Genomic DNA, 21,232 nt, shown 5'->3' on the forward strand with positions numbered 1-21,232 from the left:
TGATTGTAATAAACATTGTCACGTTGCTTTCCATAGACTGCACTTCTGTGTGGCAGACTCACATGAACTTACAAATGACTATGTGCAGATTTCTTCCTGTCACTGCAGAAAGCCCCTAAGTGGTTGTTTCTCACAAATCCCTTGCTGTGCAATTATGCCCTCCTCACAGCATGCTCTTACTGGCTCAGGGGAACAGGCTAGAGGAGGGGCTGAGGAGCCACTGTCAGTTACTGACAGACTTTGCTTATCTGTCAATTCTCCACTCTGCCTCTGCCTTGGAAGACAGTACAAGCTTAGTAACCAAACCACAAGGAATTTTTACATTGAAACCAATTACAAAAAGTCTTCATTTTCAAAGACACATTGATTAAGGAGGAAAAATAAAGGGACTGAGGATGTACGTAGCCTTTATGTCTGATGTTACTAGGTTTATTACAATAAATTTGTAGAAAGATAGAGGAATACGATGTTTTGGCTGAAGTCACAGCCCTGAGCAAAGAATCATGGATAGTGGGAGGCGCCACCTACATACAGTTTGAGAACTACAGTCATATGATGAATCATGATGTCACGGGCACAAATGTCACCAGAGGCCATGGAGAAAAAGCAGGATGAATCACCAGAGTCTGATGTTTATACAGTTATAATAGACCCCCATTAAATTACTAATGACTAAAGATGAGCGAACGTGTTCGGCCACGCCCCTTTTTCGCCCGAATACCGCGAACTCCGAGTACTTCCGTACTCGGGCGAAAACGTTCGGGGGGCGCCGTGGCGGCACGGGGGGTAGCAGTGGGGAGTGGGGGGGAGGGAGAGAGAGAGGGCTCCCCCCTGTTCCCCGCTGCTACCCCCCGCACCGCCACGCCTCTCCCCGCCCTCCGGCGCCCCCCGAACTTTTTCGCCCGAGTACGGAAGTACTCGGAGTTCGCGGTATTCGGGCGAAAAAGGGGCGTGGCCGAACACGTTCGCTCATCTCTACTAACGACCCCTTGTCTATTAGTATGTGAGTGCTTCTCATGCTCCGCCCTTGGTGATGTCATCGCTCCGCTCCCCTGGTGACATCATTGAATGTCCTACAACATATATAAAACACAGAGCCCACTGACAGAAGAACAATACAGTTAGGGCTCTTGGAATTGGAGGAGAATACAACTAAGTAGTTATCTCAGACACAACTCAGCGATCCTGACAGAAGACACCGACCTCATGTCACCTCAGAGATCTGGTGGGTTGAAGGACCTGTGGTGACGTCACTGCTGTGGGAGGAGCCATTGTGCAGTTTGGTAGAAAGTACTGTATACTAGATAGACAGCAGCTACTACCGGGACCTGTGATGATGAATTATTCTCCCATCACAAGATAGTATCTTGTGATGGGAGAATAAATCATTTTACTGCATCCCAACATGCTGCCAGTTCAATACTTTATTCCTTCTGGACTTTCGTGGAGCTGAAGGTTTGAGGCTCCTTAACTGGCTCTGCATATGGCCTGACCAGATTCGGGAGGAATCTGGTGCTGCTGATACAATCTGTACTTCTGGCTGAGAACCTATGATGATGTCACCGTCATGTGATCACCTGTGTGGGTGGAGTCAGGAATCAATGTATCCAGGAGTCTGGTAATGAGTGGAATAGCAGAGCTGTGTGTGAATCAGTATATAGCAGGGCTGTGTGTGCGTGTGATATGTGGGGTCAGGACGGATGTACAATGTAGCAGAGCTGTGTGTTTGATGTGTTGGGTCAGAATGCATGTAGTAGAGCTGTGTGTAAGGTGTGGGAATCAAGATGAATGTAGTAGAGGTGTGTGCGTGATGTGGTGGAATCAAGATGGATGTACTACAGCTGTGTGTGGCATGTAGTAGAGCTGTGTGTATAATGTGCTGTGTGCAATGTGTGGGGTCAAGATGGATGTAGTAGAGCTGTGTGTGTAATCATAATGGATGTACCACGTAGCACAGCTGTGTGGCGCATTGCGCCAACAGAAACACCGGTAATATAATTTCCTAATAACTACTAGTTCTATTATATCATCATAGGGGTGCAAAAAGCAGAACAAAAAAAAAAAAAAAGGGAATGAAGCAAAGGCCTAGCCTCTCCCTACTAAAACGAACATAAGACAGTAACTAGCTGTAACTTATTTCAAGGACACACAAGATTATATATAAAAACGACCATTTTACCTGCTTTAAACCCAATAAGTCAATCAGCAAAGTCTACGTGTCTAAAGATTGTGCAGCATTAAAGCCCCATCGGTCACATAGAAAGAAATTACAGAGATGACTAAGATGGTCTGATGAAGGAGGAAGTTCTGTATTTGGGGCCGTTTATCCTGCTAGATCACCTTGATTTACATATTTAAGCCATAAAACACAACATCTTAAGAAGAAATTAAATTTACAGACTGTAGTGTACTTAATAGTCAAAAGGAGACAAATAGAGAGGGAAGACAATCATCCAAGGCTGCAGCGCTGCCGATACAGCTTCTAAGCAGGTCTGCTGAACAGATGAGGTGCTGTCATGTGCGCCCCCAAAGGCGGCACTGCATTTAATGCCATCCTATAAATCAAACAAAGCAAATCCCCGGCACACAGTGAAATGCAATCAAGTCTAATATACTTCAATGTGCTTTGCAAAAATCACAGCAAGTCTATCAAAAAAATAGCACACGCAATAAGTTTGGAATTTTTTTTCCTTTTTAACTTCTTTTTTTGTTAAAGCCCCTCATGGCCAGAGAACGTTCTAGAACTCTTATGATCCTATTTGCCTTGGCAGCAGCTGCCTGACACTGGTTGCTGCAGTTAAGCTTACAGTTAACCAAAACTCCTTTTCCCATGTCCGTGTTCCCCAGTGGTTTCCCGTTTAGTGAGCAATGGCGATATATAGAAAAACGCAGATTTTATTTTGCATTTAGTGTCCATTTAAGCAGAGGACCAAATCCAACATTGTCCCTCTTCCTTCAAGTCCCTCTCGTTCTCCCATAAAGGCTCTTCGTTTCAATCACCAAACTGTTAATGTGTCAAGTAGTTGTCCTCACTGTCAATGGGTGACGTTCAGCTTCATTGAGGGCTTAGTCCACGGGCGGGTTTAAATTCCGGAATCGGCGTGGGGTACCACGTGAATGATCTGCAGTTGAAGCCCCCATAAGCAGACATGGGAGTCCGCAGCTTTATTAAGGCATGCAGATTTGTTTTGCGGAAGACAAATCGCAGCATGCTGTATTTTGCCACGGATCCCGCAGGAACGGCTTCCATTGAAGTCAATGGAAGCCGCCCCGATCTGCGAAACACAGTCGCAGCTGTCACTGCAGACGTGCCGTGCATCCTGCGGGAAAACAGGAGATTTCAAAAAGATCTCCACTGCGCATCTGCGGTGCCGGCCGGCCGGAAGGAAAAGTCTGAAGACACGCACGGTCACACAAGTGGATCCGGAAGGGTAAGAATCCAACTCGCCCGTGGAAAAAGCTTGACAGCAAGTCATGAGGATATAAAAGGTCATCTTAGGGCCCCCAGTCTATGGCTGTGACGGAATATCACTAGCGATATTCGGCTGTGGGGGAGAGCTGTCAGTTTCCCGCGGAGAATCATGGCATGCCTGTGATGTGAATCCCGCAAGAGCAGAATCGCTACGCTTCTCCGCTCGTGGAAAGCAGGGCTGCGCTTTTCATAGCGGTGCTATGGAAAGCGTTCACTGTGTTACCCGCGGCCGGATTATTGCCGCGGATAACGCAATAAACCATCGCCCGTGGATAGGAGCCCTTAAGCACATCTAAGGCTGCCTGCAGACGGCTGGGTCGGATCCCGCTGCGAGAATTCTCACAGCGGGACCAGACCCGAGCCCCTGCAGGGACCAGCGCGGCACTCACCTCTGCCGCCGCTCCGGCTTTTTAAAGTGCCGCTGCCGGACAGCCAGCGCATGCGCAGAGCCATTGGCCAGGGAGTGACATTTCTGTGCGGGGCTCTGAGAGACCCACACAGAAATAGTGCATGCCGCAATTTTTTTTTCCATGTACAATTTTGCGCAGACAAATCGCGGCCGTCTGCCTAGGATTGCATTTTCTAATGCAATCCTATGGCAGCGGCCACGGGGGAAATTCTGCGTGTGCAGGGGAACCTTAAACTAGGAAGTCTCAGGGTTTAAATGCATGAGAGCCGGGAGGAGACTTGATAGGAACCAAGATATTAGGAGTTGAGTCACTGAAGTTGCAAAAGAGTCTATAAGGTGGTTTCAACACGCAGGAACAAGTTAAACTGCCAGTTACGACATCCAACTAGTTAAAGGGGTTGTCTTTTTTTTTTTTTTTTTTTTTTTTTTAAATCTAAAGTTTTTGGTGCCCCTGTGTACAAGACTATATTGTAGCATTGTACTCACTGAGGCACTGAAGTGCCATGGCATTTGTCACGTGACGTCACCAGGTCTTCTGGCCCCTGATGTAAAACTGGCATGTGGGCTTCTAATGTAGAACTCCTGGCTGGTTTAGGAGGATGTCCTGTGTCGGAGCTTCCTATTGGCTGCAGCGGTCTTGTGGGTAAGAGTGTTGGAATTGCAGCTGGAACCAGTTGCAGACTCCGCCTATGGCCGTGCGAGGACAGCCTCATTCAGTGTATAGAGGACCCGCTGTGTATGTTAGTAAACAAAGTAACAATTGTGAAGCGCCTTTCTTCCCAACGCTGCTTGTGCTGTTCCTTCACTATTCCATCTATGTATGAAGACGTTGACAACTGGGCATGACCATGCCTCTTGTCAAAGGGGTGTTCCCCTGTAGTGATTGGGCTGTGTTAGAGTCTACAGGCACGCACCTGCAGCTGGTAACACCCAGTTATCAATGGACATTATTCCTCCTGCAAATCGAAGAACGGCACAAGAGATTGTTTAGAATTATGTTAGATATGAGCATTTACTCTGACACATCAGGCATGTGGACAGCAGCCCTGGACGGGCAGATGCCTCGGAGCCACAGACTGGTGGCATCGGTGTTACTACTGGTCATTATGTCCGGGCTGATGGTATTCGCAGTCGCAGGAATAACCCCCCCCCCCCGCGCACCCTGCCGCCGCAGGAATAACCCCCCCTCCCGCCACCGCAGGAATACCCCCCCCCGCGCACCCTGCCGCCGCAGGAATAACCCCCCCCCCCCCGCGCACCCTGCCGCCGCAGGAATAACCCCCCCCCCTGCAGCCGCAGGAATAACCCCCCCCCCTGCCGCCGCAGGAATAACCCCCCCCCCCTGCCGCCGCAGGAATAACCCCCCCCCCCCCCTGCCGCCGCAGGAATAACCCCCCCCCCCCTGCCGCCGCAGGAATAACCCCCCCCCCCCCGCGCACCCTGCCGCCGCAGGAATAACCCCCCCCCCCCTGCCGCCGCAGGAATAACCCCCCCCCCTGCCGCCGCAGGAATAACCCCCCCCCCCTGCCGCCGCAGGAATAACCCCCCCCCCCCTGCCGCCGCAGGAATAACCCCCCCCCCCCCCGCGCACCCTGCCGCCGCAGGAATAACCCCCCCCCCCCCCGCGCACACCTGCCGCCGCAGGAATAACCCCCCCCCCCCTGCCGCCGCAGGAATAACCCCCCCCCCTGCCGCCGCAGGAATAACCCCCCCCCCCTGCCGCCGCAGGAATAACCCCCCCCCCCCCCCCGCGCACCCTGCCGCCGCAGGAATAACCCCCCCCCCCCCCGCGCACCCTGCCGCCGCAGGAATAACCCCCCCCCCCGCGCACCCTGCCGCCGCAGGAATAACCCCCCCCCCCCCGCGCACCCTGCCGCCGCAGGAATAACCCCCCCCCCCCGCGCACCCTGCCGCCGCAGGAATAACCCCCCCCCCCCCCCGCCGCCGCAGGAATAACCCCCCCCCCCCCCCCGCGCACCCTGCCGCCGCAGGAATAACCCCCCCCCCGCGCGCACCCTGCCGCCGCAGGAATAACCCCCCCCCCCGCGCGCACCCTGCCGCCGCAGGAATAACCCCCCCCCCCGCGCGCACCCTGCCGCCGCAGGAATAAACCCCCCCCCCCCGCGCACCCTGCCGCCGCAGGAATAACCCCGCCGCCGCAGGAATAAACCCCCCCCCCGCGCACCCTGCCGCCGTAGGAATAAACCCCCCCCCCCGCGCACCCTGCCGCCGCAGGAATAACCCCCCCCCCCGCGCACCCTGCCGCCGCTGGGCCACGGGAATAACCATCCCCCACATAAAAAAAGATGAGGAAGGCAACCACCCCGCAAAACAGTCTGCCAAGAAAACATCACAATGTGACTATTAAGGCAACCACTGCCATGGAGGGGTCTGCAACGATGCCAGTCATGGCTCGGTGCTTGCACCAGGGGACTTTACCTTTATGTCACACCAACATCCATATGAATGCCGGGACCCAAGGTTTTCTGACAGAAGGTTTCCCAGCGCACCATACGCCCTCTGGTGGCTAGTCTTCTACCCATGAGACCTGCGGCTTTAGAGACACTCATCAGTCATCACAATCCTTATCAGAGTCACTGGCTCATCTGCTCTACTTCCAAAAAAAAAACAAAAAACTTCAAGAACCGACTTCACTAGCAGTGTATATATATACCAAGTTAGCCAATGTTACTAAAGTTACAGCCAATTGTGAACAGTGTTAGGACTAATGTAATCTGGGAGTCTACGGCGTACTCACTAGAGGCTACGGGGGGCCTGTCCGGGACACGCTGACTGCGCCATGTAGTCTCAGGTGAGGGGGAGCAAAGTAGCTACTAAACTCACCTGTGGATACGCAGCCTATGCCTGGTCACAGCCCACACCTACGGTGCTGACTTTTACAAGCGTTAAGCAAAAAGGTTGTGGGATTTTCCACAGCATGGCCAGAGAGTTTTGAATCTAAAGAGGACCAGATCCTTTTTGGCGATCTATTACACCTGTGCTGGTTTTATGGCTTTATTCTTTTTTTTCTTGGGCCAAATGTACACAGGCGGAAATTTCTGCAGAATTTCCACCCATGCCCGCTGCCATGGGATTGCATTAGATAATGCAATCCTATGCAGAAAGCCGCGATTTGACCGCGTGCGACTTCACGCGGTAAACAGATCGCAGCATGGCCTATTTCTGGCACTGGTGACGTGCTGACTGGTCTGCGCATGTGCGGCAGCTGGCACAGAACTAGACGCCAGGAGGAGCTGAGTGCTTGGTCACTCGCATCCCGCTGTGAGAATGCCCGCAGCGGGATCCGACCCGGACGTCTGCAGGAGGCCTTAGGCTGCCAAAATTAATTTTTTGGCTGTGCCATGACACATATGGTTATTTTTACATACCCTTTTTTTCATTAGGTTAGTGTGTACAGAAAGTAAGGGGAAAAAAACGTATTTTTCAATTTATACTTATTTTTAAATCTGTAAATATTTACCTAAAATAAAGTACAGGAACAAGTTCATGTTTAGTTTTTGCCGCTGTGATATATTCCCTGTATCCTCACATTACAGAGTGATATAGTGACAGTTTATGTTGGTGTGGGCGATGGTAGTATTCTATTAATACAATGTTTAAAACATAAAAGTTAAAAACATCTATATCCTGTCCCCCAGTCACGTCACACAAGACCTCTGGGGGAGGGGGGGGGGGGATGGGGGGGCATTCAATGTCCTGTTTTACTTTACAGTCTTCCACTGTTATGGGGCATCAATAGGAGCCACGGTTACAGGGGAAAACATTAGTCACTGTGCAAGCTGGGCTGGAGCTGCAGCTCTGTCATGTTGGGGGTCACCTGCAATCACATGATCGCCGAGTCCTATACAGGAAATAGCGGCACCACTTCCTGTGTTCTCTACATAGACCTTGATCCCAAAACAGGGGTCTCAAAGATCCCCAAACGAATGAGCGGTGGCCATCCACACATGCGGGCTGCCACTAGATTCATTTCAATGGCGCCGAAAAAAGATAGCCAAGGTCTAGTGCTCAGCTACCCCGAAACTAAAACTACAGATAAGTTGGAATCACATGCCAACCTGTAGGACCGATCTAATGCATCACCAGCCAACGCAGTAGAAGACCTATACAATATTCACCGACTCGTTAGTGCCTCATACATTATATGAAGGGATTCAGTAGAAAAAGTATACAGGAGAGGTAATAAGCATGTATAGAGGGAAAAAAAAGGGACCCCCCATCCCTATCAATGAGCCACAAGCGGCCCAGCGCACTTGTTGTACATACCCCTGTATGATCTACCCACGGGGCCCATCCAGCTTTAACCACGGCCTCTCCCTACTACGCGACGACAATGCGCGGCTGCCTATACAAAAGACGACCGCTTTGGCTCAATTCGCTTCCTTAAATCTAATGCGCGTGTCACGGCCGTCCGTCCGCTGCATCAATGTCACACAGACGAATCTCAGTCATTCAGGGCTTGTTCTGTCTAACGGTATTGGGGACAGAGAGAAGAATCGAAGGAAAAACACTGAAAACTGATGAATAAAATAAAAAGGCGAATTCCGCTAGAGGACATACTCACATGCGGTACGCGGCAGGAACAAAAACGGACATGTATTTGCAGTAGAACCCACGGCACGGCAGACGGATCAGCATCACTGATTGACGCTATAGCGGCTACCGGATAATGAATTTACGTCATTGAGAGATATAAAAAAATAAAATAACACAACATGGAAAACAGGCAGATGTCAGCATGGAACCCAGGTAAAAAACAATAAAACAAACAAAAAAAACTGTGATCATGTGCTGCGCCTCCATTCATTTCAATGGGCCAGACAGAGCTAGTACGCACATTATGAAGACAACGGAGGTGCGTGACCGGCAGACGGAGCCAAAGAGCGAGCCGCCCCTCGGAGCCAAAGAGCGAGCCGCCCCTCGGAGCCAAAGAGCGAGCCGCCCCTCGGAGCCAAAGAGCGAGCCGCCGCATCATGTAGACAAGTAGTTGTAGGCGCAGTCCCTCTTCTTATAGGGGCACGAGACGCAATACTAAACTTAACTTCTGTTTTTATTAAGACTTACTCCTACAACAGAGGCGTTTCGCAGCCGTTGCACCCCTTCCTCAGTATTCTAGCTGGGGACACAGTGCGTTCTCTTTGCAGTGGAGCTCTCTGTGATGCCGCAAGGTAAAAAAACTAAAACTAAATTAACTTAAAAATAAATAAGTCGCCGAGTGCCCCATTTTTTCGCGTTCCCCAGAATGCACTGCCCACTTTCAATGGGACTGTAAACCACTGAAACACTTCTGATCTTCTAAACCCAAGTGAGGATCGGAATTTTGCAGAAGCAATGCGTTTTTACATGAAAGACGCCTCACATCCACAAGCAAGACGCAAGTTGACTGCTGCGATATTGGGCGGGGTTTCTCGACCCGTGTGACTGCAGCCTAAGTCAGCGGGCTCTCCTTATTGGTTCCCTCTGCTCAGTCTTCTGCACCTTCACATTAGCGCCACCCTGGAACACGTGCCGCAAAGGGAATTGCAAGACTTAAAAAAAAAAAAAAAAAAAAATACGGATCCTTCTAACCGTAACCGAAATAATCCTTTTAATCTGGCATCTGACAGTCAATCCCACGACTAATCCAGTCTCACCCTGGCAGATCAGCGGGCACAGATGAACGATCCCGGGCTCCTCCGATTACAGACTACCAGAGCGGCAGCATCACATTTTAGCCTTTGATTTGGGGATTTCTGCACACATTTTTATTTCTGCGCTCGTCCGATAATCCAGAACGCCGTCAGCTCCCCTTAAAAAGGGTCTTACACGTAATGTATTCTGTATGTTTATCGCTAGATTAAAAGAAATCCCAGGAAATTGCTATTGGTGGTGCCCGCCGTGTAATGAGGAGGTAGGGCTGCGCCCCGAGCCACAACAATCTCATAATCACTACAGTTTGAACAGGCGCCTAACTGAGGAGGCGGCGCTGGATGTCACAGCACTGCGCTCGCCGCTGCCAGGCAGCAATGTGACAGGGCACAAGAGAGAAGGGCATATGGCAGGGTGGTAGATCAGGCTCATCCCCCCCCCCTCCCTAAAATCATCTCCTGCAGACGAGAAACGTGCCGCAAACATTAAAATGTAGGAGTCAGAGGCTGGAGGAGAAGCGCATCGCTGGGTACGACAATAGAGCGGGGAGGGGGCACACCGTTACCATCTCCTCCGTGCCACGTAACATAGCACTATCAGACTAACCCCCTCTGTACCAGACAGATGCACACGAGATCCCGCCAAGATTACACAAGACGTAACCCACTTCTCTACTGAAGACATTACAGCATCTTCAGCAGCAGAGCATGCCAACCCCTGTTAACCAGCGGATGCCAGCGCCCAGCCAACTGACACTCCAGAAAAAGCAGCAGATGACAGCAAATCACTCAGTATTACTGGACAAGTCAGTCACCCGGCACATGCCAACCGTCACCCACTGTAGGTCTACACTGAATCAATCCAAGCCAGTGTCTATAGAAGTATATGCCAGGAATATAAAGAAGTACATGCCAGTGTCTGATCACCCAGTATAGGCAGAAGTACATGCCAGTGTCTGATCACCCAGTATAGGCAGAAGTACATGCCAGTGTCTCATCATCCAATACAGGCAGAAGTACATGCCAGTGTCTCATCATCCAATACACTTCATGCCAGCAATATAAAGAAATATGCCAGTTTGAGACGCTCAGTACAAATCATCCCATATAACCAGGGTATGCCAACTACTGGTCACCAGTGCATCTGGGCAATCTATGGCCATCCACTACACTTCATGCCAAGGTATAAAAGACTAAGTACATACCAGTTTCTAATGCCCAGTACACACCAGCAAAGTCACTATAAGCAACATCTGACCAGTCAGTGCATGCCAACTGCTAGTGACCAGTCCAGTACATGCCAGGGTCTTCTCATCCAGGGCACTGCATACCAGCAATATAAAGCAGTACATGCCAGTCTGAGATCCCCAGTACAATCACCAAACGAACATTATAGCCAGTGTATGCCAACTGTTGGTCACCAGTACACCTGGGCACTACATGTCTGTGTCTGATAATCAAGTACACTTCATGCCAAGCTATAAAAGACCAAGTACATGCCAGTTTCTAATGCCCAGTACCCAATAAAAGCACCCAGAGCACAGCATAACCAACATCTGCCTCATCAGTGAATGCCAACTGCTAGTGACCCGTCCACCTGGGCTATACATGCCAGTGTCTTATCATCCAGTACACTGCATGCCAGGCTATAAAAGACCAAAGTAGATTCCACTTTGACACCCAGTACAATGAACAGTAATTCAATGCATGCCATCTGCTGGTCACCAGTCCACCTGGGCACTACATGCCAGTGTCTGATCACCCACCACACTTCATGCCATATAATACCAAGTACATGCCATTTCTAACACCCAGTACAATCATCCATAGAACAGTAACTTAATGCATGCCACCTGCCGGTCACCAGTCCACCTGGGCACCCAGTCACCTAATATATGCCAGCCAGTTGGGACCCAGCAGTTTACGCTATTGACTCTCTGCCACATCATAAATTAGGACAAGTGTCAGAAAACCGCTGGTTAGTTTGGTGGGCAGAGGAAGGGCAGACACATGCCACTTCTCCTGGGTGGCACTTTCCCTGCCCAGTTAGCTACTGCAGGGATCCAAAGAGGTGGGCACAGTGATGGGGGCAATGAAGAACTTAACACAGAAAGGTATCTGTGCCCAAGCTCCGGTACACATGGTGCCCACATGCCCATTGCTCCAGCATATAGGATGCCCACCACTCCAGCCTACATGGTGCCCACCGCTCCAGGACACAGGATGCCCACATGGCCACTACTCCAGTATAAAGGGTGCCCACATGGCCATTGCTCCAGCATATAGAATGCCCACTGCTTCAGCACACAGGATGCCCACATGGCCACTGCTCCAGCATATAGGGTGCCCACCACTCCAGCACACAGGATGCCCACATGGCCACTGCTCCAGCATATAGGGTGCCAACCACTCCAGCACACAGGATGCCCACATGGCCACTGCTCCAGCACACATGCCTGGCACTAGGACTATGGGCAGTGCCCTTGTACTTTGCCCCCCCGCACTCACCAGGGGTCGAACTCGTGGATGATGCTTTCAAAGCGGATGACTGCGAAGAGCCTGGAGCTGAAGCCGGCCAGCCAGGCCAGGAAGAGGATGGTGAAGGAGAGCAGGGACTGCCAGCCCGCCGGCTGCGACAAGCCCCCCGACAGCCCGCCCCCGGGGGAGTGCGCCGCCACACTGCCGGCCGGGGAGGCTGCTCCCGAGCGCCCGGGGCTCAGGGCGGGGGAGGAGGCCCCGGAGTTGACGGTTGCCGCTTTGTGCTTATTATCCAGGGCTGCGTGCTCCGCCATGTTGGATTCCCCCCCGCTGGCGGCCGCTCCTCCTCCTCCCGGGGTGGGGGTGTGTACGGGGGCGGGAGGGGGCTGACGGCTGTCGGTGACTGCTCGGGAATGAGGAGGGAGGTTTAAAACGCGCGGGCACGGGGCTCGTCCGCCCTCCGGTCTCCTGCGCTGCTCCGTGCCGGGACCTTGTACTCCGTCGCGGCCGCCGAGCTCACCGTCCACATCCCAGTCCCGGGGAGAGTCCAGTCAGGCAGACGGGAGCCGCTCAGCACTCACAGCTCAAATGACATTTCCTAGTCAGCGTTGAGGAGAGAGAGGAGTGGCATGACGACAAGCCACGCCCATTATTACAGAACCCTATAAACTCTCAGCCAATAGGCAAGCGACAGGTACGTGATAGGCGGGGCTACACAACGCCACAACCAGTGGCGGACAATAGGCTGCTGAAAAAAATGTATAGGAGCCCGCCTTTTTTTCCCCTCGCGGGCGCTGACGTCACTCGCAGGCGGGACCTTCGCAACACTTCCCTATGGGCCCGAGGCACGTGCTGTCAGATGAACTGGAAAAAAGGGAAAGCGTGCAATGATTGACGGGGCTAAGAAGCCAATAGCGAGCGAAAGGGGGCGGAGATTGTACCGAGACTGCGGAAAATGAGCCTTGGCTGTGGGCGTGGTTTTGGGAGTTTCGTCATCCAATTAGGTTTCGCCAATGAGTGGGATACGGAAGTCCACTCATTCAGTGCCGGAAGCGGTAGCGCGCGGAGACCGGCGGATTGCGGATGGGGCATGCGCGGGCTAGAGCGGCCGTTTGCTTTAGTCCACTGCGGTCGTAGAAAGAGTATGCTGTACTACTGCGTGCAAGGGGGGGGGGGGCAGTGTGCTGTACTACTGCGTGCAAGGGGGGGGGGCAGTGTGCTGTACTACTGCGTGCAAGGGGGGGGCAGTGTGCTGTACTACTGCGTGCAGGGGGGGGGCAGTGTGCTGTACTACTGCGTGCAAGGGGGGGGGCAGTGTGCTGTACTACTGCGTGCAAGGGGGGGGCAGTGTGCTGTACTACTGCGTGCAGGGGGGGGCAGTGTGCTGTACTACTGCGTGCAAGGGGGGGGGGCAGTGTGCTGTACTACTGCGTGCAAGGGGGGGGGGCAGTGTGCTGTACTACTGCGTGCAGGGGGGGGGGGCAGTGTGCTGTACTACTGCGTGCAAGGGGGGGGGCAGTGTGCTGTACTACTGCGTGCAAGGGGGGGGGGCAGTGTGCTGTACTACTGCGTGCAGGGGGGGGGCAGTGTGCTGTACTACTGCGTGCAGGGGGGGGCAGTGTGCTGTACTACTGCGTGCAGGGGGGGGCAGTGTGCTGTACTACTGCGTGCAGGGGGGGGCAGTGTGCTGTACTACTGCGTGCAGGGGGGGGCAGTGTGCTGTACTACTGCGTGCGGGGGGGGGGGGCAGTGTGCTGTACTACTGCGTGCAGGGGGGGGGGGCAGTGTGCTGTACTACTGCGTGCAGGGGGGGGGCAGTGTGCTGTACTACTGCGTGCAGGGGGGGGGGGGCAGTGTGCTGTACTACTGCGTGCAAGGGGGGGGGGGGGCAGTGTGCTGTACTACTGCGTGCAAGGGGGGGCAGTGTGCTGTACTACTGCGTGCAAGGGGGGGCAGTGTGCTGTACTACTGCGTGCAAGGGGGGGGCAGTGTGCTGTACTATTGCGTGCAAGGGGGGGGGCAGTGTGCTGTACTATTGCGTGCAAGGGGGGGGGGCAGTGTGCTGTACTACTGCGTGCAAGGGGGGGGGCAGTGTGCTGTACTATTGCGTGCAAGGGGGGGGGCAGTGTGCTGTACTATTGCGTGCAAGGGGGGGGGCAGTGTGCTGTACTACGGCGTGCAAGGGGGGGGGCAGTGTGCTGTACTACTGCGTGCAAGGGGGGGGGGCAGTGTGCTGTACTACTGCGTGCAAGGGGGGGGGGGCAGTGTGCTGTACTACTGCGTGCAAGGGGAGGGGGGGGCAGTGTGCTGTACTACTGCGTGCAGGGGGGGGGCAGTGTGCTGTACTACTGCGTGCAGGGGGGGGGCAGTGTGCTGGACTACTGCGTGCAGGGGGGGGCAGTGTGCTGGACTACTGCGTGCAGGGGGGGGCAGTGTGCTGGACTACTGCGTGCAGGGGGGGGCAGTGTGCTGGACTACTGCGTGCAGGGGGGGGGGCAGTGTGCTGGACTACTGCGTGCAGGGGGGGGCAGTGTGCTGGACTACTGCGTGCAAGGGGCGGGGGCAGTGTGTGCTGGACTACTGCGTGCAAGGGGCGGGGGCAGTGTGTGCTGGACTACTGCGTGCAAGGGGCGGGGGCAGTGTGCTGGACTACTGCGTGCAAGGGGCGGGGGGCAGTGTGCTGGACTACTGCGGGGGGGGGGGGGGGGGGTTTGGCAGTGTGCTGTATTACCCACCACCAACAACCCCCTTCCCCCGTGCAAATGCATCCTCAGGGTGCTTTCACACCTGCATTAACCCTTTCCAATTCGGTGTCGGTTCTCTCCTGACATTTAAGATTTCCCTCCATAGCTCCGGTGTTGCATGAGGTCTGACACATGTATTAGTGGGGCAAAGTATAGCACTCCTATGTCAGAGGCTATCCGGTACATGTACAGCGCTCGCATGTCGGAGGCTGTCTGGCCTGATGACATAATTTATGATGTCATCACGCCGGCCGTGTTTCCTGCACACGTGCCTGAAAACTCAGGCTGTTGAAAATCCACAACGGTGTTTCCCACCCAAAATGAGTAAGCGCTAAAGAGAGTGCGGGCGGCAAGGAAATGGGATTGGAAAGGGTTACGGCTCAGTTTAGGGTTTCTGTCTTTCTATTCCGTTTTTGAAGGAGAGAAACTAAAATAAAATGGGGGAAAAAAGTGTTTTTGTCTCCCCCTCTCCCCATCCCATTGGTTTCTAAATAACAGGTTTCCATTTTCTTCAATCCCATCTGGTTTTCTAGTTTTCCCCAATAGCCCTGATGGAATGGAAGCCTTTCCGTTTCTGTTTTTTTTTTTAAAAACCACATTGAAGTCATTGGGCAGAAAAAACAGATATGTTTTTTCCTGGTTTCCTCCAAAACCTGAGGGGATAGAGCGAAACCCTGAACTGACTTTAATGCAGCTGTGATACCATCATAAGGCCGGTCTCACACGATCGGATTTGAATTGCGGAATCTGCACTCGTCACCCGCCGTCTTCTGCATACATTACAAAGATGGAACATTCGTATGTCCGCTTAGAGGAGCAAATTGTGATTTTCGCTAACGGAAATAAAATTGCAGCATTTTTTTTTGTGTGTTTTCCCTTGAAGTCAATGGAAGCCGTCTGATCTGCGGCCCATCCACAATTGACATTGTGGATAGACCGCGTGTACCTGTGTCATCGCCTAGCGACGTTGTGGGAAATACAAATATATATATTTTTTAAAGTCTACACAGTGTGACTGACGGCGAGCGTCCGCAGTGAAGAAATTAGAGGTACGCGGGGTCGCCGGCTGCCGTCAGTAGTGGATTTTGCTGCAGGCTACCGAATGCGGATTCCGACCCGTCTGTGAGCCCGGCCTAACATGTTTTCTCACCACAACTTCTCCATCCTTCTCAATGAGCGACCCCAAGTATTTGTAACAAGTCTGGTGATGAAGGACTTGTGGATACTTCTTTGCCTACAGAATCTTTAGCGTATGTTCATACGGGGCGTAAATGCTACAACAATGATAGTTAAAGGGGTTGTCTAAACGTTGTACAATTTTTTGAAAAGATGGATCCAAATCTGAGATAATAAAAGCAGCGGTACTTACCCCTTTCTCACCGTCGGGGATCCAGCGCTGCAGCCAAGTGGTCCTCTGGGTGTCTGTTTTGGAACAGCTACCATCTTACCGCAGCAGTGGGTCACATGTCAATCTCTTCCTATCACCACTTAGATGCTGTGAGCCATGACTGCCTGTAGTGGTCAGGTGCTAGCTCTTGCAAAACAGCCATGGGGAGGACCGCCCCAGGTGAGGATGGGTAAGTTTCACTGCTTTTATGGTTTGAAGAGATTTGCATCTATGTTTAAGGGTTTTCAGGTCCCATCAGATCCGGGAGGGGAGGTAAATCTTCAACTTGTTTTACTTTTCTTTAACTTTTACATGATTGCCGTTACCTGTTGGATAACAGTGATCACATGACCGGGGACCACATACCACGGCCCTCTGTGAAATCTCCATGCTCTTGGCTACCTCTGGGAGCAGGGAAATGTCAAACTGGGGCTTTAGTCTACAGAACCAGCGTGTTTTTACAGCCCTGCAGATTAAAGCCCAGACACCCAGGACGTGAAGACACGTACGGATGGTCACTAAGGGGTTAAATAAATGGTATAACACCTGGATATCATCATGGCTTGCTTTCGCAAGTGATGATTCAAGTAAGGGGCTATCCACGGGTACTACAGGCTCACTGGTGGCTGAGGAGTCCAATTCCAGATAGGCATATACCGCCACAGCAAGTGCAGGGGAAAGTTTGTTTTCGATCTACGGCTACAGTGTCCTGGTTCTTTCTCAGTCTCCTCTTGTCCTTGAGAGCGGCCCAGCACTTGTTCTCAAAAAAGAATGCAGCTTGATACTTGATGTGCCTCCAAGCTCTGCGATCGGAGGCTAGAGAAGACCACTCGTGATCAATATGGCAAGCTTCCAGGGACTTCTTCAGAGAATTCTTATACTTCGCCTTTAAAGGGGTTCTGTCATTAAAAAGAGAAAAAAAATCAATACTTACTTATCCCTCCCCCGTCAGTTTTCTTACTGCATCTTCTGGCTCTTGCAGTCCCCCTGGTCACCTCGCCTCCAGCCAGCTGGATCCCCTTCTTCCGGTAACGAAGTGTCTATTCTTGGCAGTCTCCTTCCTGCAGGGCAGTGTACTCAGTCACTAGTGACGTAGTGTTCACTGCCTAGCAGGTAATGCCGAGCTGTTGCATAGACTGCGCATGCGCTCTGTCTCGAGACAATAGTATATGAACACTCGGCAAGACACAGCGCATGCGCAGTCTCGGCAACAGCTCGGCATTCCATGCTAGGCAGCGAACACTACGTCACTAGTGACATAACCTACACTGCCCTGCCAGGAGGAGACTGTCGAGAATGGACGTTCCATAACGAGGAAGAGGATCCAGCCGGCTTGCAGTGAGGTGACCCAGGGGACTGCAGGAGCCAGGAGAAGATCCGGTACGAAGACTGCCTGGGGAGCAATAGGTAAGTAATGATATATATTTTATTCTAATGACAAAACCCCTTCAAGCTTAGAATGTGACCAGTTCTGAGCTTGCCATACAGCCCAGACTTGGGAAGACGTTGATTCTCCATCTTGCCGAAATGTCCTGTCCAGTGCCATTGCGTCAACAGCGTGGCTTCGATACTCTTAATTTCCACCTGTTTAAGGAGTTCAGTGTTGGTAGGGAAGTCGCACCAATGAATGCTAAGAATGATGCAGAGGCAGCGCGGATGAAAACGCTCAAGGAGTTGTAGATGATGATGAAAGATGACCCATGACTCGGAGCCATATAAAAGGGTTGTCAATGCGGCGGTTCTATAGGCACTGATCCTTGTGCTCTTCTTTAGGTGTTTGTTGCACCATGCTCTTGTTTGCCTTTGCCAGTCTATCTTCAATCTCTTTAGCAGTCTGCACATCTGCGGGGAAACAACCTGCAGCATTTCCTCTGCATATGGACGTATTCTCAAGGCCTTCACATGGGGCATATCTGCAGCAAGTCCGCAGCGACCAAATCTGCAGCTACATGGTGTGGACTTTGCAGTAGGTTTTTAACCCTTTTATTTCACGGCTTCAGATCTGCATCATAAAGAGGCGTGCTGCGGATTTAGAATTGCAGATTCGTAGCAGAACTGTTCTGCTTTGTGTGAAGATTTTTGAAATCTCCACATGGAAATTACACAGCATTCATGCTATGTATGAAGGCAGTCCAAGGCCGGTTTCACACGGCTGAGAATCTTGCACAAATATGTACCTCATTATTTGGAATAGGGTCATACACATGAGCATTCTTTTTTTCCGCGTCATACCCTCACACCGCCATTTTTTTTATGGGGTCGGCAAAACATCGCACCACTATGCAAGGTCTCCTATTGAAAGCACGCCGCGATCCTCCACCGCAGCTGTCAGCCACGTCGGAGGATCGCTACTTCCCCGAAGTGATGCAAGATGTTTTTGTTAAAAAAAACGACCCGCATCCACTAGGAAATGTCACATTGGCAAGCGTGATATCGAGCCGAGTTTCACGGCCCAGTATCGCACTCGCCCGTGTGAAATTAGTCTAAGGGCGAGTTCACACACACAGTTGAATTGCTGCAGAATACAAGTTGAAATTCTGCAGCAGTGTACAGTAGCACATCAATAGGGTTTTAACAAACTTCATTTATGCCCCCTGCACACGGGTGGAAATTCTGCGGCGGGATTTCCTGCAGAATTTCCGCCCGTGCCCGCCTGCATAGGATTGCATTGCAAAACGCAATCTTATGCAGACGGACGCGATTTGTCCACATGAAAATACACGCGGAAAACAAATCGCGGCATGCTCTATTTCTGTGTGGGTCTCGCAGAGGCCCGCACAGAAATGTCAGTCCCAGCGCCCCGGCTCCGCTCCGCGCATGCGTTGGCTGAGCGGCAGCCAGCACATCACAGAGCCGCGGGAGCAGATGAGACCCGCACTGGTCACTGCAGGGGCGCGGGTCGGGTCCCGCTGTGAGAATTCTCGCAAGGGATTTGACCCGGACGTCTGCAGGCGGCCTTACAGTGGGAAAAAATCATTAGCAGAAGATGGAGCATGCTGTGGGTTTTTAAATCTGCAGCATGCTATTTGTAGCAGAAATGGCGTAGATTTTCAGCGTAGGATTAATCCATTGCAATCAGTGAATTCCATGGTGAAAATCCAAATCAACATCTACACATGGATTTTTGGTGCAGATTTACTCTGCGATGTGTGATCATACCTAGAGATGAGCGAGCGTACTCGGAAAAGCACTATTCGCTCGAGTAATTGGCTTTATCCGAGTATCGCTGTGCTCGTCCCTGAAGATTCGGGTGCCGCTGCGGCTGACAGGTGAGTCGCAGCGGGGAGCAGGGGAGAGCGGACGGGAGAGAGGGAGAGAAAGATCTTGCCTCCGTTCCTCCCCGCTTTCCCCCCTGCAGCTCCCCGCTCCGTGCCGGCACCTGAATCTTCAGGGACGAGCACAGCGATACTCGGATAAAGCAAATTACTCGAGCGAGTAGTGCTTTTCCGAGTACGCTCGCTCATCTCTACTCATACCCTAAAAGTTTTACCCACTGCTCCCAGTATGAAGAGACTGTGGCTGCTATGGAACATTCACTTTACTGTGCAGATATCCTCATAAAATGAAGGTACTGATACACAAACCCTTCCTGTTAGGTCAGTTTCAGACATGCCTATTTAAATACATTGTCGAAAGAAAGATCTTTCCCTTAGAAGAAGTCGTTTTGCTGCAAAACTCGTCCTGCAGTTACAACTCAGGCAAATGATGAGAGTTGTGGTGATTAGATGAACGGTCTTGCCACCTGAGGCTCTACAAGTGGTTTCCACCTTGGCCTATAAGAGTCTTTTTGTGTGTAGTGACCTCTTCTTCCGCTTGTGTAGAGCTTGTTGGCCACTAGATGCCTCTACGACGCAGAGAAGAGATGTCACCCCGTTACCAGAGGCTGAGAGGGGTGTATTATTGGGATGCAAGAAGCTGGTGTTGGAACCAATGTATGTGTGAGGGCACACAAGGCAATTGGGCGCAGGACGCCTTCGACAGACCACCAGTAGAGAGGGTAATCTGACTGTCCAACAAGCATGAGCAGCTCCAACTGTTCCATTGTCCACCATGCAGACCCAGGTGGTACCATCATTATAGACCCCTGTGTCTGTCTGAACCATTTCCAGGCGCTTGGCTGAAGGACGTTATTTATGATGACATGCTGTAGAGTTAGGGTAAGTTCTTACACTGTGGATTTTTGGCTGTAGGACCGCAAGCCAAAATTCACAGCAATGTACAGTATAATGTAAGTGAATGGGGTGTTAACCCCTTCCAGCTCCAGGGCGTAAGTTTACATCCTGGGAGCGGGGTACTTCCCACAACAGGGCGTAAACTTACATCCTAGGGATAGCGCGAGATCACATATGATCCCGCGCTATCCCACAGCAGGAGCCGGCTGTCAGTCACAGCCGGCCTCCCGCCGCAACAGCAGGGGGTGCATCGGAGATGTGCCCCTCGCTGTTAACCCCTTCCCTGCCACGATCTAAGTAGATCGCGGCAGGGAAAGAATTCACAGAGGGAGCACGCTCCCTCTGTGTCTTCGGCCGGCTCTCGCGATGTTATCGTGAGAGCCCGGCCTGTCGCCCTGGCAACAGGACGCCAGACACTGGCGTCCTGTGTTACCAGTGCCTGAGATCGCTGTATAAGCGATAAGTAGCCCTGCCATGCCTTATCACAGCGATCATCAGGGCTGTGGTGAAAGTCCCTCAGAGGGACACAAATGTTGTAAAAAAAAAAAAGATTAAAAAAATTAATTAAAAAAAGTAAAAAAAAACCTTTTTTATGCTTTTTCTCAGATTAGCATAAAAAAAGGTAAAAAAAAATAAAACCCCACATATTTGGTATTGTCGCATCCGTAACGACGCATACAATAAGTTGCACATGCTTTTGACTGTGCACGGAAAAAAGCGTTAAAAAAACCGCTAAGAAACTGAGGCAAAATGCTAATTTTTAGCATTTTGCCTCACTAAAAACGCAATAAAAGTGATCAAAAAAGCCATATGTACCCCAAAATGGTACCAATAAAAAGTACAGCTCGTCTCGCAAAAAATAAGCCCTTATAGAGGTCTGTACATCAAAAAATAAAAAAGTTACAGGACTTTGCAGCGATTT

The 21,232-nt window shown here is 51.8% G+C and overlaps 1 protein-coding gene across 1 annotated transcript in view; it reads right to left on the reverse strand.

The window, feature by feature from the left end:
• The window catches only part of STT3B (STT3 oligosaccharyltransferase complex catalytic subunit B), a 99,684-nt gene extending 87,103 nt beyond the window's left edge, over positions 1–12,581 (reverse strand). Inside the window, exon 1 of the mRNA XM_066585172.1 lies at positions 12,038–12,581. Coding sequence (XP_066441269.1) covers positions 12,038–12,321 — 284 coding nt within the window. The 5' untranslated portion in view covers positions 12,322–12,581. The remainder of the gene's footprint in view (positions 1–12,037) is intronic.
• Between the last annotated feature and the right edge of the window lie 8,651 nt (positions 12,582–21,232).

The sequence above is a fragment of the Eleutherodactylus coqui genome, chromosome 12 (genome assembly GCF_035609145.1).
Source record: "Eleutherodactylus coqui strain aEleCoq1 chromosome 12, aEleCoq1.hap1, whole genome shotgun sequence".
Classification (NCBI taxonomy): Eukaryota; Metazoa; Chordata; class Amphibia; order Anura; family Eleutherodactylidae; genus Eleutherodactylus; species Eleutherodactylus coqui.